This window comes from Epinephelus moara, chromosome 2 (assembly GCF_006386435.1).
Source record: "Epinephelus moara isolate mb chromosome 2, YSFRI_EMoa_1.0, whole genome shotgun sequence".
Classification (NCBI taxonomy): domain Eukaryota; kingdom Metazoa; phylum Chordata; class Actinopteri; order Perciformes; family Serranidae; genus Epinephelus; species Epinephelus moara.
The window spans coordinates 28,440,188-28,456,734 of NC_065507.1; the positions used below are offsets into that span (position 1 = coordinate 28,440,188).

The 16,547-nt window shown below is 40.3% G+C and overlaps 1 protein-coding gene across 1 annotated transcript; it reads left to right on the forward strand.

Moving 5' to 3' along the window:
• Nucleotides 1-106: 106 nt before the first annotated feature.
• On the forward strand, nucleotides 107-15,827 carry LOC126407222 (integrin-linked protein kinase). The gene is made up of 13 exons (XM_050071941.1): nucleotides 107-225; nucleotides 1,460-1,724; nucleotides 8,539-8,704; nucleotides 9,907-10,002; nucleotides 10,101-10,197; nucleotides 10,286-10,369; nucleotides 10,592-10,677; nucleotides 10,791-10,900; nucleotides 11,119-11,246; nucleotides 11,451-11,572; nucleotides 11,734-11,833; nucleotides 14,070-14,200; nucleotides 14,345-15,827. Exons 2-13 carry the CDS (start codon nucleotides 1,636-1,638, stop codon nucleotides 14,492-14,494), a joined length of 1,359 nt encoding a protein of 452 aa, XP_049927898.1. The 5' UTR covers nucleotides 107-225; nucleotides 1,460-1,635; the 3' UTR covers nucleotides 14,495-15,827.
• The last annotated feature ends 720 nt before the right edge of the window (nucleotides 15,828-16,547 follow it).

Here is a 16,547-nt window from a genome sequence, read left to right on the forward strand (position 1 = left end):
ATAAAGTCGAATAAAAATCTGTGACCTGAGGCTGTGAATATTTTTGCCCTCCTGCAGTTCCCTGTGCAGCCTGTAGGGGGCGGGGCGTTCTCTTCCTTTCATTGAACGTTACCACGTACGTACGGCGGCAGTGAGGGTGTGGACGTCCCACAGCATTCAATCTACTGGACACAACACACAACGCTGCTAATAACTTCTGTTCACCGCAACAGGCGACTGTACCCGGTAAGTTGATCATATTGGAGACATATTTAACATCGATTTGGACTGTTCAAACCACCAACTTATATTGTTTCATGTTCACTTCAGTCAAGTCAGCGTCAAATGAGAGAGACGGAGACAGTCCGCGGCGTCAGGGCAGTTGGTTAGCTTGTTAGCCTGTGTCTCATTTTGTCAGCCAGAGGATGCTAGCTAACGTTGGAGCTAACCCAGTCACTTTCAGTTTAATGGAGTGTAATAAACGTATACGGTGGTGGCGACAGGAGCTGAAGGGATAACCAGCTTACTTTAATGAGCTGTTCCTGTGTGTTAGCGAGATAGCAGTGTAGCTAGTCACAGTGCTGTAAGGCAGTGGGTTGCTAACGGTGAACTCATTACTGTGGCACCAGGTTGATGCAGTGTTTATGTTATATACATGAACAAAGCCAACCTGCGCAGTGACAGCACATTAAGATGAGCTGCAGCTATAGATATGCTATCATCTACCAACCTATTTTTAATATGAGTGCTTGGCTTATTCAAACATGAATGAAGTGTGTCTTTTCATTTGTGATTGTAATTAGAGGTCAAAAATTGTGATCCCAGTCCTTTGCCAGTGTCATGACACATTTGTTATCCCTGCCACAATCTGTTGTCTTCAGTAATGACCTGCAATTATGTTATTTATTCAGCCTACACATAGTTTCATCATAGTTTAGGCTGTATGAAATATGAGGAAGCATGTTATTTACACTTCAGTCTCTCTCTGTATCTATTGTGTTTATTAAAATCAGACTTTAATAAAGCTGAAACTCAAATATCCTCAGTTTAGTATCACATAAGACAGAGAATCCACAGGTGTAGGAAGCTGGCATCAAGTAGTGTTGGACTTTTTTGCATGATAAATGTTTAAACAATTGATTAGCAAAAGAATTGCAGATTAATTTCCAGTCAGTCATCTAATTGATTAAATGAGTAATAATTGAAGTGCTAATTCAAGTATTAAGGAAGTACAGGATTTAGCACCACACTGGATAAAAATATTTATCTACACTGGTGTACAGGGTGCTAGTCACAACCAAGTGTTGTGAGTCACAGTTGGGAACAGCCACCCACTCTTATGGGTGGATAAGATTACTCAACACTAGCTTGGTTGTTGAGCTTTGTTCGTTTTAGGTTTGTACAATTGTCTGGAATAGAGATTAAACTGATTAAAAGATGTGTTAACAGAGCAAATTCCCTCATTGTGTCCTTTTTTCAGGGTTGCCAGAGTGCTGTTTAGTATCTCAGACTGTGTCGCTCATTATCCCAGATGAGGGACTGATGCTGGCCAGGAACCTGTTGAACCCCTCGGGTCGCCTCCCTCATCTGTCCCACTTCAGTTCTGCATCTACGATCACGGGTGCGCCTTAAGAGAAGGAGAATACACCAGTCAAAATGGATGATATCTTCACGCAGTGCCGGGAAGGCAATGCAGTGGCAGTTCGCTTATGGTTGGACAATACGGAGAATGACCTCAATCAAGGGTGAGCCAAAGTTTATTTATGAGTGTGTTTCTTTGTCAGAAGGATGTTAATGGTATCCAGAGATCACAAATCACTTCTGTCGATGGTTCGATGCTGATTAAAAATTAACAGGCTTTTGTTGTCGTTAAAGATTTGATTTAGCTTGTCCGGGAAAAATATAAAAATAATCACTTGTTTATCTATACAGGCTCAAGAATCATCATAAAGTTAATTCACAGTTAAACAGACACTGATAGATTTTGTATCTTCACTTTTCAGCCAATGATCATTTTGACAGTTATACTTTATCTGCATGAGACCTGCCACAACATGAGTCTGTGATGCTAGATAACGTAACCCAGAATCCCAGTTACATATCAGGTACACTGTCTGTCTTTTGTCTACTTTAAATGTTGCATTCTCAAACCAAATTTCTGATGCAGACTGAAAGCCCGCCTTTTCAGTCCCTAGCGAGAGCCTGACCTGCGATTGAACTCATTTCCTTGTGGGCACATGTTTATGTCCAGAATGCCAGCGGAGTAATTCAAAAGCATGATGTCGGACAGGAAACCCACTGTGATGGTCGAGTTAGTCACGCTTGCAGTTTTTGCTGTAATTGACTTTGGGCTTGATGGCAATTTAAAAAAAAAGACTGGACATGAATGCACAGAATGCTGCAGGCCTCTGTAAGATTTGACATGTTTATTATACAAATATCAATCTGATAGTTACAGATCATAGTCCATCCTCAGCAGCTTCTGTGTCCTCAGCTGACACTGTAAAGAGAAACTTGGCCGAGCTTGCTGTCAAGTAGTGATGACCACCCGTGAAGCTTCCCTTCTGGACTCCCAGATTTAGACTACCGGTATTTATTTTCAGAGTAAACACAAAGAGACTGAATAGATCTATTTAATTATAATGACTGTTTGTGTTGGAGCTGCTCTCCTCTTTGTCTTTTTAACTGTTTTAGTACATTTATGGTAAGAAGGTCAAACGCATTGACATCTGCTTGGATTGTTTATAACACTGACGAAGATTTGTCTGCAGTGGACACGTTTCAGAAGTGCCAGAGAAACTAGTGGCTGCTTTTTTCATTTTCTTTGAATGCTGTTGCAAAGTTGAACGTAAAAATGTTCAACTAGTAGTGTGGCCGTCTAATGTCTCATGTAAGAATGGTAACAAAATGAAACATGGTTCTGTTTAAGAGGTGTGACTCTGATAACATCCGGAAGTAAACTAGTTAGTCTGATCTATTAATAATGTGATAAGACAAGCTAAGAAAACATAGGATTGTTCTGTTGCCTTCTGAGACACTCAGACGTCTCCAGTTGCATTTTATAGTTTGGCTAAAAAGAGTTGTTCACAGCTTTTAATATAATAAAAAAAAACGTTTTTTAATTATAATAATATGCAAGACGTCTTCTTGAAGCACTTTTGCTTTTTTCCTCCTTTTTAATTCAGCCATTTGTGCAGGAATGAAAAGAGATTTGTTCTCCCTTTTAATGTCAGTGCTGATTGTGTTTGCTCCGCTTTTCTGTTACTCTTATTCAATTCTCCCACTTTTGTAAAACAGTATGGTTACATCAAGCCAGTGTGGATCCATGCACTCCCTACATGTGACTCGTCCATTAGCTGATTACATGTCAAGTCCCCTTTTCCGGTTGATATATCTCCCCCAGTGGGTGAAACCCATTTATTCTTGTCTTTTCATTTCCCTACAGAACTTATTCCTCCCCTCCTATATTTAAGTAAACCCACTATATCTCAGCCTATCAGATCCTTACTATAATATTTTCTGTGCTCCTCGATAATAGTGTGTTTACACTGATGTAACCCCTATACAGAGAGTAGTAGTGGAATGCTGAATCTCCTTACAAGGAGGCCTGAGGGAAACATCTACCACCTACCAAAACTGAGAGAGAGGGGGAGGAGATTATTGTAATGGGGCAGGACTGGAAGAGTTATGTGTGACGAGACAGAGGATCTTTGTGTGTGTGTGTGTGTGTGTGTGTGTGTGTGTGTGTGTGTGTGTGTGTGTGTGTGTGTGTGTGTGTGTTGAGGGGGGGCAAATAATGAATTTTTCAGAAGAGACATGCACAGTAAGCCATAGCAGGTCACGTCTCCTTCCCCTCCTCCAGTTATGTGTTTCCGGTATTCGTCTCCCAGTGGTATTAGATAGCTGCTATCATTTCCCCTCAACATTCCCTCCAAGTTTACAAGAGTTAATTGCAAAGTTTAAAACAAATTCTCCAAAATGTTTACGATACAGTCATCCTCTATGGTCTTCTCTGAATATGTTTTACACCACCTCTTTGCTAGTTGGTGCATAATGTTGGTACGAGTTATAGTTTTATGTTGAAAATTAGCATGAAGGGTAATTTGTGGTTTTTAATTTCAAGTTATATATAGAGCTGAAACAATAGGTCAGTCAATGGATTAGTCCAGGCTGGACAAGCTAGTCATTTTCTCACATAGTCAATAATTTTGACTATAAAATGTCAAATAATAGATTATGAAAATAGTTGCTGGGGACTTTTCTAACAATCATCTTAACAACTAATAATTTCAGCTGTCTACATTTGTTGAAAATTAATCATTAACTCTATTTTAACAATTGATTAATCATTGAAGTCTTGTGTCCCGGCCTCTCAAATGTGCGCACCTGCTGCTTTTCTTTGTCTTACATTAGAATAATACAGTATCTCTGGATTTATATTGTTGGTCAGACGACACCCGAAGCAAACATCATCTCTGGCTCTAAGAAATTGTGATGCTGTTCTCAGCTTTTGTGGAACAAAACAAGATGGCATGTTAATCGATATTGAAAATGATTGTTACAGCCCTAGTGGTATGAAAACAGTGTTTATTACAGGTTTAAGGGTTATGAGGTCCTGTGCCCAACCCATTCCTCAGTGCCACATTTGTGTTGTTTTTAGTCTCAGAGGACTGACTTAAGTGCTCGTGTGATTTCTTTGGCCTACGAGTGTGTAATCGTGGCTTTAATGGTGATCTGTATTTAGCCTCCTCATATGTACGTCCAGAAGAGGCCCTGTACGTGTGTGAATAACGGTTTGAGGATAACACTTTCCTGATAGTTGGACAGCACTTATTTTTATGGAGTTTACCTTGTTGTTAATGTTGAGGCTTCTTTTTTGGGAAGGTGGTGGATATCAGTGTGAATACTGATTGTAACCTCTTTAGCAGAGTGAGCCTGTTGCTCTGCAGTGGGTACTGTTGCATGCAGACTGTGGACTAGAGGCTTGTTCGTGCAGGTTGTAATGGTGTCGGTGATAGCAGTTTTGTGAGTGAGCCAGCACTAGGGTTGCTTGATTACAGCTAAAATCATTATCACGATTATTTTGGTCAGTATTGAGCTGACTATTAGTTTACACGATTACTCACAGACTTCAGAAACATCATGCTTTTATTAAGCTTGCTGTATTTAAAAGACTTGTCTTTTCAACAGTGGATTTCCTTGAACTTTAAATGGAATCGTTGGTAGCCAAAATCATAATGGAAAAAATAATTTGATTCATCGCCAAGCCCTAGCTAACACAGATTAGTGGGTATGTTTTTCACCACATTAGCTCTGCTTCTTGAACTTGTTCCATTCAGGATTCTTTAACCTTGGCGCTATTGAGCAAACCAGCCAACTTCATCAGTTTTGAAGATAACCATTGTAATCAATGATACATCATCAACAAAGGATGTTGCACAATTCGAAACGGAAGTAAACAGTAGCAGCAAGATGGCGGGTCGCATTGATTACCTTTTAGCTTTTGTTCTGTTATTGTAACAGATATTTGTTGTTATCAAAACACAAGCATGAACTAACTATCAATGAGACCACTGCACGCTCTTTTTTCTGATGGTTTCTCACCACATGCCTCCCCTTATGTCTCTTTCTTATCTGTAGAAAATGTCATGCCCACTGATGTCGTCACAGTTTGCACTTCAGGTCAAATAAAACCTGCTGACAGATGTAGTCTATATCTGTGTGCTGAGCATAAAGTAATTTGTTGACTTGTGATGAGATGACTGAGTAAAGACTATAAATTTCTCCAATGTCACAGTCAAAGTATTGTTAGTCATTCATTTGTTAGATGTTTTCGTGGATGCTGTTTTCTCTGGTCTGAGGCCTGTTACATGACCTGGCAGGGATGTCCAGGCACAGACATACAGGGTGCAGACAGGGGCTCTTCCTCGGTCTTTTCCGTCTGCCAAACTGAGCACTGTTGGCAGGTGGAAGTGCCTGAAATAAATTACCGCAGCCAGTGTGGAGGGGGTGAGCTGCAGAAAACCCTGGCACTCAAGTGCCTTTGGGTTGTGGGGATGAAGCTAGCTTAAAGGGAAAATCTATCCTATAAAAAGGTCCCCCGAATAGAAATCCACACACAGAGAGGAGGCATGAGCCTCACTGATGTGTCAGTAGTACATTTTTAGCAGCTGTATGTGGATTGGGGCCCTTTTTTGTTTATAATAAATGATTATGGGTGAATAAAATCATCTTTAACTGTCTTGTTTTGTCCAACTAAAACACCATAACTAGTTAGATTTAAAAGATAAAAGAAAGAGGCATCAAATCCTCACATTGGAGGAGCTGGGACCAGAAAGATGACAAAGAAAGACTTGAACAATATTAATAAACTGTCAAAGTAGTTGCAGAGTAATTTTATGCATGTTTTTTATTCAAGGATTCCCATTAGAACCACATGAAAGTATCTCTAGCCGTCCTGAGGTCCTGCACAAATTGACTGACTAATCCATGAATCAGCTTCTCCTTTCACCTTTAGTTATTTGCAAATACTGAATATAAGATCATACAGATAAGCAAACCGATAATTTTGTGAATGTGTGCTTTAGAAGAACACAGCCATTAACTTAAAAACTCTACAACCTAAACAGACTTAGCACAGAAAACTAATAAAATCATAGAAGTGAGACTGTGGGGAGTTTCTCTCTCATAAACTTAGGCTAATTAGTTTTTAGGATTTGCCCTTTTGGTCTGAAAGGAAATTGCACATAGAGCAGATCTGGTGTGACTGCAGCAGGTCACCCAGATGCACGTATAGATGTGTGTTGTGGGACTGAGGGTCTCTGTGGGGCTCTTGATGCTGTTTTGAGCAGAGCTTTGCAGGATGTGCGAATACAAGCCAGTGAATTGATGGCAGGAAGGGGGGGCAGAGGGTTCAGATTCCTCCAGATTTATAATACTCCCTTAGTTCTCTGATCACATTATTATGCTGTCTGCCTACTCATTACTTCATGCTGGCCTTCAGCAAGTGCATAACTTTATTATCTGGGGGACTGTGCTGTGTTTTGGCACAAACAATAAAGCCCACATGAAAAAAGTAAAGTGTATGGAAAGTTGAATACATCATCAGTACAGTCCAGCTGTTTAAGTGAAACTGAGAGGGAGAGTATGGATTTTACCGAAAGGGCGAGGGGGTTGTGAGACTCACATGAGGGAGGACACTCTGTAATAGAGGAGGAGGTGACCACAGCCAGGCGGAGAGAGCAGAGAAATGAAGAATGACACAGTCACACAGAGCAGCTGGAGTGTATGCGTGTGCAGCACTGCTGAAGGAAGTCTCACTGGGCCTTATAAGGACTGCAGCAAATGCTCGGCCTACTGTTCTGTTTTGTTTTTTTCTAGTCTTTTCCTGATTGACTCTCTGTCACTCAGCTCTTACTGCGCCTTAATCTCTCAATCTTTATCTCTTTTTCTCTGAGGAAGTATGCCATCAGTCACTCTGCCATGTAATCGAGGCCACTGTCCTACATGTGTTGCTGCCAGTGTCATGGAGACAAAGAGAAATGATGAGCAGCAGAGGCCTGTTACGTGTTGTCTCAGCCTGAGTTGTGTTAACTTCCCTTTTCTGAGGAAGATGACAGAAGTACAAATGAACAAACTCCTCATTAGGCGTTGTGAAAATTCATAGTTTCAGATAAATACACACATTTGTCAGTTTATTAGTAGCTTAAAAAATACAGTCTAATATAGCAATCCTGCAGTAAATTATAGCTTTATGAAAATTATAACATTCAGTTTGTGTGGAAACTGTTATAGAGAGGTGCTAATTCAACTTAATGATGATTTTGGTGGCTGTATTTTGCACTGCTGGTAAACTGCGTTATTTTTAGAGGTGTTTCTAATACTTAGTCTACCCCTTTAGATATAATTTGGGTGGAGACCTAATGAAAGTAGGATTTATTGCAGGACTCTTATATTTGTTGGCAGTTCAGGGGGTACACCTAATGCAGGGTGAGTGTTTGACCCAGGAACATGCATTTATCAGTGACAGCTGAAAGTTTCTGATAATATTGCCAATAAAAACTTACTTTCTGTTAACTATTTTCATCATTTCATTTTGTCACGATATAAAACATGTTTTTCTGTTTAAAAAGTGTGAAGATGGCAAGTACTTCTACATCTACATCTTTCAAGTGGTTAAGTCTCCCTCAAATGCACAGCTGATATCCTACATGACTTGTTATGTGTTTACATGAATGAACAGCTAATTGATAGTGTTTTGTTTACGTGACATAACTGAAGTGCATATTTGATGGATTCAGTGTGGACAGAGACACGCTTGCTTGCTGTTAGGACATGGTGTGAGGCCTATGTATTCTCAGAGTGAAATCTTTTTACATAACATTATTGTACTTACTTAATGTGGATAGCAGAGGGACTGAAGTTACTGGATACTTTTTTCTCCCTAAATTCATATTTAGAGTAACTGCAGGACAGGCTGGAAAAGTTGCTAAGTCCTTTGCTGTGCTAAAGGCTTTTGTGAAACATTAAGTCAACATGAATTTTCCTCTCACACTGTAGAGATGACCACGGCTTCAGCCCTCTCCACTGGGCATGCAGGGAGGGCCGCTCCAGCGTGGTGGACATGCTCATCATGAGAGGGGCTCGCATCAACGTCATGAATCGCGGGGACGACACGCCTCTGCACCTGGCTTCCAGCCATGGACATCGCGAAATCGTGGGAAAGGTAGGTTGCATGTAAACAGTGGGGTGAGCACACATCGATGCTTGAAAAGGTTCCTTCCTGGTTTCTTAGTCATCCTGTAACCCCACTGTAATATTGTTTCTGATGATTGTCAGAATATGAATTACCTCCATAACAATATAACACAACATAGTCTCTCTCTTTGGACTATTTGTCAGAGTAAAGCCCAAGCTGTGAAACGGACACTAATCCCTTCTAAGCACACAGGTGTTAAAATCTATTGCTTCATGAACACAGGATATTATGAAACCTAAAATGATGACATATGAATAGCAATTATAGACAGAAGGTCTTGTCTGTTCTTGCAACTGAAGGTAGTCAGTGTCGAGGGAAAACTTAATGTTTCGATGGCTGCAAGTATGATTATTAAACCTGCTTATAACACGTGTGAAGGATAGAACAAGAAATTTGTGGTGTGAAAGTAGTTATTTACCTCTAAACTGATTAATTAATCCTTCCGTTATTCAATGCTTGCACATTTTAAATATTTCTTAAAAGGGATGGACAAGAGGTTAAATATATCAGCTGCAGGCTGACTTAATGACAAATGGACTTTTTTTAATTTGCAGATAATTGACCATTTAAAAGCACAATTTGTGCACAATCAGTAGCTGTAATTCAACCAGCAATACAGGGATCCACTGGCTTGTAGTGTGTGCATGCACAAGCTCCTACGCAGCATACAAACTCAGCAGCAGGAGTCCTTTTAAGGCACATCACATGGGTACAATGTATGTCCTGTTTTAAGGCTTTGTAACCCACTGGTTTGCTCTTGTGATGCAACTTGCAGTGTGGTATGTGGAGCTCACATATTGTAAGTGTTTTTAAAACAGCAGCACCTGGTGGGTAAAATAGAGGAACACAAAGTGACCTGTTAGACGATTGTGTTTGCTTAAAGACATTTCATTTTAGTTTCTGAAAGAATGCAAGGATGTCTTGTATCTTAGTATATCGTATGCCATAATGTGAGGCCTCTGCTCCAGGGTGTCTGATTTAGAATTGCTGCCAGGCAGCTATTGAGTTTAATGTTAGGCATGTCTCAATACCTCTGGTATGTGTCCACAGGCAAGACGAACTTCCATGATTTTTGTTGGCAGCATGAACACTAAGCCCTGTATACAGCCCAAACAAGATCTGACCAGCCTTGTTTTGCATATAACCCTTTGTTTCTGCTCCTCTTTCAGCTGATCCAGTGCAAGGCAGACACAAATGCAGCCAATGAACACGGAAACACACCACTGCATTATGCCTGCTTCTGGGGCCAAGATCAAGTGGCTGAGGTTAGTGCGCCCCCTGGTGGTTTTAAAGCTGAGACTTATCTGTATTCATGTGTAATTCTATTAAAATGTGGCTGACACCAATCTGTCCTTTAACTCAGGACCTTGTGACTAATGGAGCTCAGGTGAGCATCTGTAACAAATATGGGGAAACCCCTCTGGACAAAGCCAAACCTCACCTGCGGGAACTCCTCAAAGGTATCCTGACTCCTCATTACCACTTACCTCATACTTAATTGCCCTTGTGTTCAGTTTTCTCATCTTAAACTATCCTTTCAACACACAGAAAAGGCTGAGAAAATGGGACAGAGCTTGACTAAAATTCCCTTCAAGGACACGTTCTGGAAAGGCACTACCAGAACTCGACCCCGTGAGTCCCACACACACATGAAACAGTTTATTTGCTGACCAGTTTCCATCAGTCGGTTTGGTCAGAGTGCTGCATGAAAGAGAAAAAATGTTCCTAGCTGGCGTCCCAACCAGACCTGATGTGGTGTTTGAAATTTCCACTGCCTTTTTCGTCTGTATGGTGTTGTGCTAAATTTGACATGAATAGTGGGGCTTTTGTCTGAACTCCATCTTGTGTTTCTAGGCAATGGCACTTTGAACAAACATGCAGGCATTGACTACAAACAGCTCGCTCTCCTGGCTAAAATAAATGAGAACCAGTCTGGAGAGGTACCTCTGATCTTATTTTTATCACACTGAATGGTCATGCAGAATTGCTGATGATCGTTTACACAAAACATGCCATTCATGTCTGTTTTTCTGTGTCTAATTCTTGTTTTTAGCTGTGGCAAGGTCGCTGGCAGGGGAATGAGATTGTTGTTAAGGTGCTAAAAGTTCGTGACTGGACCACAAGGAAAAGCCGAGACTTCAATGAGGAATATCCCAAACTCAGGTTATTATTTAATCCTGACTTTTCTACTGCCTCTGTGTTCTGTGCAGTTGTCGTCACTCATTTGTCTGTTTGCATTGAACCAGATTATTTGTATTATTTCTTTTTGGAGGTGTTGCGTCTCACACAAGGCATCTGTTAATGACAAATCCTCTGTGGGTTTGCCTATTTCTGTCTGTCTGTCTGTCTCCCCTGTCCCTCCCTCTTGGGCTCCATCCCAGGATATTTTCCCATCCGAATGTCCTACCCATGTTGGGAGCATGTCAGTCTCCTCCCGCCCCTCACCCCATCATCATCACACACTGGATGCCTTATGGCTCTCTCTACAATGTGCTGCATGAAGGCACCAGTGAGTACTTCTACTCTGGTTACACAGTCCGTTCTTGTCACCATTTTTAGTGGTTTGCAACGATTTGTGATTTATGGCACTTTCACATTTCTCATTATGTTGCCATTGTTCTTTGTACAGTAGGCATTGTACCACCATCCTCATATGTGGTGAAAGTAAGAGGGGCTGAAACCTGTTGTGATTTGTCACTCATTCTGCTGTCAGACTTTGTGGTGGACCAGACGCAGGCGGTGAAGTTTGCGCTGGACATTGCTTGTGGAATGGCTTTCTTGCACACACTTGAACCCATGATCCCTCGCCACTATCTCAACAGCAAGAGCGTTATGGTAAGAGGACTCTGTGGTTTCAGCATAACTTTCAGGATAATGAACTGACCTGTCACAGGAAACTGTGAAACTGTTTGCTTAAAACAGAAAACAGCAGAGAAGTAAGTGTCATCTGTTCAACTTTAAAGTGACATCTCAGTCGGCGCTTCTTGTTTCCACAGATAGATGAAGACATGACAGCCAGGATCAGCATGGCAGATGTCAAGTTCTCCTTCCAGTGTCCTGGCAGGATGTACTCACCGGCATGGGTAGCCCCTGAGGGTAGGCATCACTCATAAAGCACGGATCCAAAGTGACAGCTGAAACCACAGCAGCTCGAGCGTGAATGATGGATGCAGGGAACTCTAGACTGTCTCAGAACTAAATGTAATCCACAGCTGATGTCCCCTTGAGATGCAGTGAAATCAAAACATAAACTGATCACACTGTGTGAAAATAACCAGGGAACATCTGCAGCAGTGACAGACAGTAGCAGCAGTTCACAGAAAAGCGTTACATTGACAGAACAGTGTATGGAGCATGATGGTGGTGACTGTATGGGGTACAGGAGACCGGTTACCATAGAAACAACCTCCATACAGTCTACATGTAATGGGCAGTGAGACATGAAATTGAGAGCACAGAGAGAATCGCTATTGAGATGGCAAAAATGTAAATATTTAGCTAAGATGAAGAATTTTAATAGGTCTTATCTTCAGAAAGAACTTAAAATTAATTAACTGATAAAGTAAAATATGAATATTTGAATAAAAAGAAAAAGATGTATATGACCAGTTGGGGTGTAAATCACTAGTTTTATCATGATGCAATATTATATTCATTCTTTGGACGATACAATATTTGCTGATATCAGCGTCCACCAATCAGTTCAGGGGTTTGCGATCGATATGAGACGATATCATATGCCCGTGTAACACAAGTGGTTACAAAAGAAGCTGCCACCCCTTTCTTTTTTGCTTTTGGCCATAAAAGATAAAAACAACACATAAATAATTGTGACTGGTTAAGTGCAGTAAAGATAACTTTAAAGTGACTCCACTAACACACAAACAGCACATGGGATAAGTTAGCCTTAAGGGCTTTTGTCCAGAAATCTTTTCATTCTAACCCAAACCATGATCTTTTTCCTAAAACTTCAGGGCTACCTGGCTTAAAGCCCTGAAGGCAAACTTCTCCCAACAGCCATAAAACATGGATTAACAACAAGATCTTTTAACAAAAGTATCAAATTATAACTGTCAAGGTTCATCGACAAAACAGTTTTTTTGCTTGTTACCCATTATCAGCACAAGTACTTTTAAATTGCACAAACTAGCCTCGCAGCTAGTGGAGTGTTCCTCTACTCATAACTTAACAAATTACATGTATTATTCATACTTTTTCTTACTCACCGTTGGGCTAAGTCACTCTGTTTCCCAACACAACAGCTCAGATGAATTTCAGCCTGCATGCACGTTTTTTTTCAGCTGAACATTGTTGAAACAGAGCAGCTAAGGCAGATACATCATGTTTCATGAGTATCTTATCTCATATCGGTATTGTTAACATGGCATGTGCTTTGTCTTTTAACCTGTATTTACTCTGAAATCCAAAATATTTCCACACCGCTGATTTGCTCCTGAGTAAATAACGTTATCTTGACTGTCTTTTTCTTGGCTGCTTGCCGTTATCTGCCTGGTTTTGTTATGCGGTTTGCCCTAAAAATGATGATATGAATCGATGCTTTAACTTTTCATCATTTATATTGGGTCGTTGATCATCAAATAGATACATCAATCAAAACTGATGGATTGTTACACCTTTATTGACCAGGCTATTACCATTTATCCTCTTTCACTGTGATTTCTCACTTTTGACATTTTTTTTATTTCTTTCGTCCATATTTTTCTGTTGCCTGCATATCAAAGTTAAGTCCCTCACTTTATCCCACTCTGTTACATTCTGTTTCCATAACTTTATCCTACTACTGTGGGCAGTGTGGTTATCAAGCACTTCTTAGATTAGTTTACCACAGTGAATGTAAAGGCATTTTCTTTAACACTTTATGATGACCACTCACAGAAAATGGATGATTACTGAAGTCAGTGTTGTGAATTGTAAAGACACAGCACAAATGTGTGTATGTGGCTTATGGTTATGGTCCCACAGTTTCCTGGTCATCAGTTAATGGATGGATATTTGACCTCACACATAGCATAACTGCATAACTGAATGCAATTTCATTTCAGATAATGTTTGCACTGCAGCCTATCTACAAAAAACTACTTCCAGCTTTTCATTCAGTAGTGTTAAATACATTTAGGTAATAAATCACATTCATATAGAAATTCTCCATTTTAACCTAGTAGTCACAAATGTGTGCTCGGCTGTGCTTGAATATAAGTGATTTTTGCAGAAGGCAGAGGGAGGCAGTGTCTGTTGTGTGGGTTCACACACCACAACGCTTCAGTGTGTTTGCTCTGCATAACCTTCACTTGTCGCCCTCTGTGATCTCCAGCCCTGCAGAAGAAGCCAGAGGAGATCAACCGTCGGTCAGCAGACATGTGGAGCTTTGCTATTCTGCTGTGGGAGTTAGTGACCAGAGAAGTGCCGTATGCCGACCTCTCCAACATGGAAATTGGCATGAAGGTCAGCAGAGCTATCTTTCGCTCATTCCATTAGCGGCTGGGTAGCAACCACTTGCAGGCAAAATAAACTATTACTCTGGCTTTTAATGCACTCAAGAATATCTTCTCTACTGTAACAAACGTATATGTCTGTTTTGGCTCTCAGGTTGCCTTGGAGGGTTTGAGGCCCACCATCCCCCCTGGAATCTCACCCCACATTTGCAAGCTCATGAAGATATGCATGAACGAAGACCCGGCAAAGAGGCCTAAATTTGACATGATTGTGCCAATTCTGGAAAAAATGCAGGACAAGTGATAAACCTCCTCTGCCCTCCTGTGCTGGACTGTTGAATTGGGGGACATCTTACCCCAAATATCACTCTGATATGGTGGTGTGGTGCTTACCAGTATTGCCTTAAACTCTCACTCTACCGCTGCATTCAACGCCACTGTAGCTTCTGCTTCTGAGATGATTCAGCAGCAGTCACTTCTATTATGTTGTTTTTTTTGCAAAGTGCTATTAAGTTTTTATTAGTGTCTCCATCTTTGTCCGCCGTTGCTGTCTTCGCAGGAGCTTAATATTGACTGTTCATCTTCTAAACTGTAATCATGTGGACTGAGTACAATCTTCTTCAATCCTGTAGACTGAATAACCTGTGGAGGTCAGCATGACAGTCTGCCACATTGCTTCAGTGGATTTAAGGCCTTATTTTTCTTATCTGGAGTGGGCTCACTATTAAAAAGTCACCCTGTAAGGAAACTGTTCCTCTGTAAATGGTGGCTCGTAATAAAACAAACGACATATTAACTCGAGCTTGTCTTGTGGGGAAAAGCTAATGTTAGCAGCAAACTGTATGCAACTGGGCAAGCATGACACGTCTGAAACCAAGCATTTAAACAACATGTAAGAAAATGTATATGAATGAGTGGCGGCCATGAGAGTACTTAGCAGTGTTGTACCATTCAGCTTGGCTGTGTAGTGATGTGTAGAGCTTGACCTGCCTTGAGCAAAAATGGCATTTGATCATTGAGATTTTGGGAAGATTACTTTAAAAATGCATTACGAGATTGCTTATTTTCTCATCTGTATTACAATAATGTAATGTATTACTGTAATCTAGTTTATTTTCATTAATTTCCTTTCCCATTTATTAGCTGTACTATTCAACAAAAGTCGGTCTCTTTTTCAAGATGTCTAAAAGCGTTTCACGCTCATGTTGAATACTGGCAATCTATGTAATCCAACACATAATACCTTCTTTTCGATGTAGTGTCAGGAATGAATGCGTCAGCCGAGCCTGTAATTTATTCATGGGAATCACAGGTACAGTTATAGTTTGTTTTGTGAAGCATGGGGCCTGCCTTTTCTCACAATTTCATGGCTACATCAGAAGCAGCCGCCAACAGAAGGTGACTGAGACATTAAGGGTTGGTGTTAACATCCTGCAAACTGTCATATTGTTTTTTCACTTGAGATTACTAGATTACTTCTGACTTTGAATCAGTCTCATGGGTTGTTTCTTCTACCTGCATCGTCTCTGTGCCTCCACCAGCTTGCTCGAATCACAGGTTGAAGCCAAAATTAAGAATGACTTATACAAATGTATGTATTTATATATAAGTATATTAAAAAGGAAAAATATGGGCAACATGAATGTGTGAATTTGTAGTGGGAATTGGGCATTAATAGGTAATTTGCATCTGCATTAAAAAGCAACATCAATATCAGACCAATGATATTTACCAACTGATATGTAACTTAAGGTGGGATAGTGCTTTTGTGATCATTTTTTAGGGTTGAGTCTTATAACTGTCAAATGGACATCAGAAAAGGCATAAATAACATGAATTTAAGATGATAATATTACTTGAGCTCATTGTGGCCTTATGTCCTAATGATGATCAAGTATGTAAGTAATCTGCTGAATAAATACTAAGATTTGAATATTTAATATATCATTTAATAATGTTTTATGGATCTGTTATAAGCCATTATTAAGAACAACTTGTAGGCTGCCAGGTAGTAAAAAACCTCCACAGCTAGTGAGTCACTAACAATTTCTTACTTTCAAATAAGCCATTAATTCTTATACATTTCAATAGAGTTGTTAAATAAGCCAAAGTCTGTGAGTCATTGTGTGTTGTAATTTGTCATGTAAGGGTAATAAACCTCAAGTTAGTCAGTGTAGTAAAAGCTTTTCCAGAATGCACCAAATATTTCATTTTGAATGTGAATGAATAGTTGAAGGGATTCTGGTTCAGATGTCCTGCAGCTGTTCTCCAGAAGGTCAGAGGTCAAATGGTTCAGTGGAGTTGTCTAATGATTTCATAAAGCTGACACCATTTTGTTTTGGCTTAAACAAAATAAG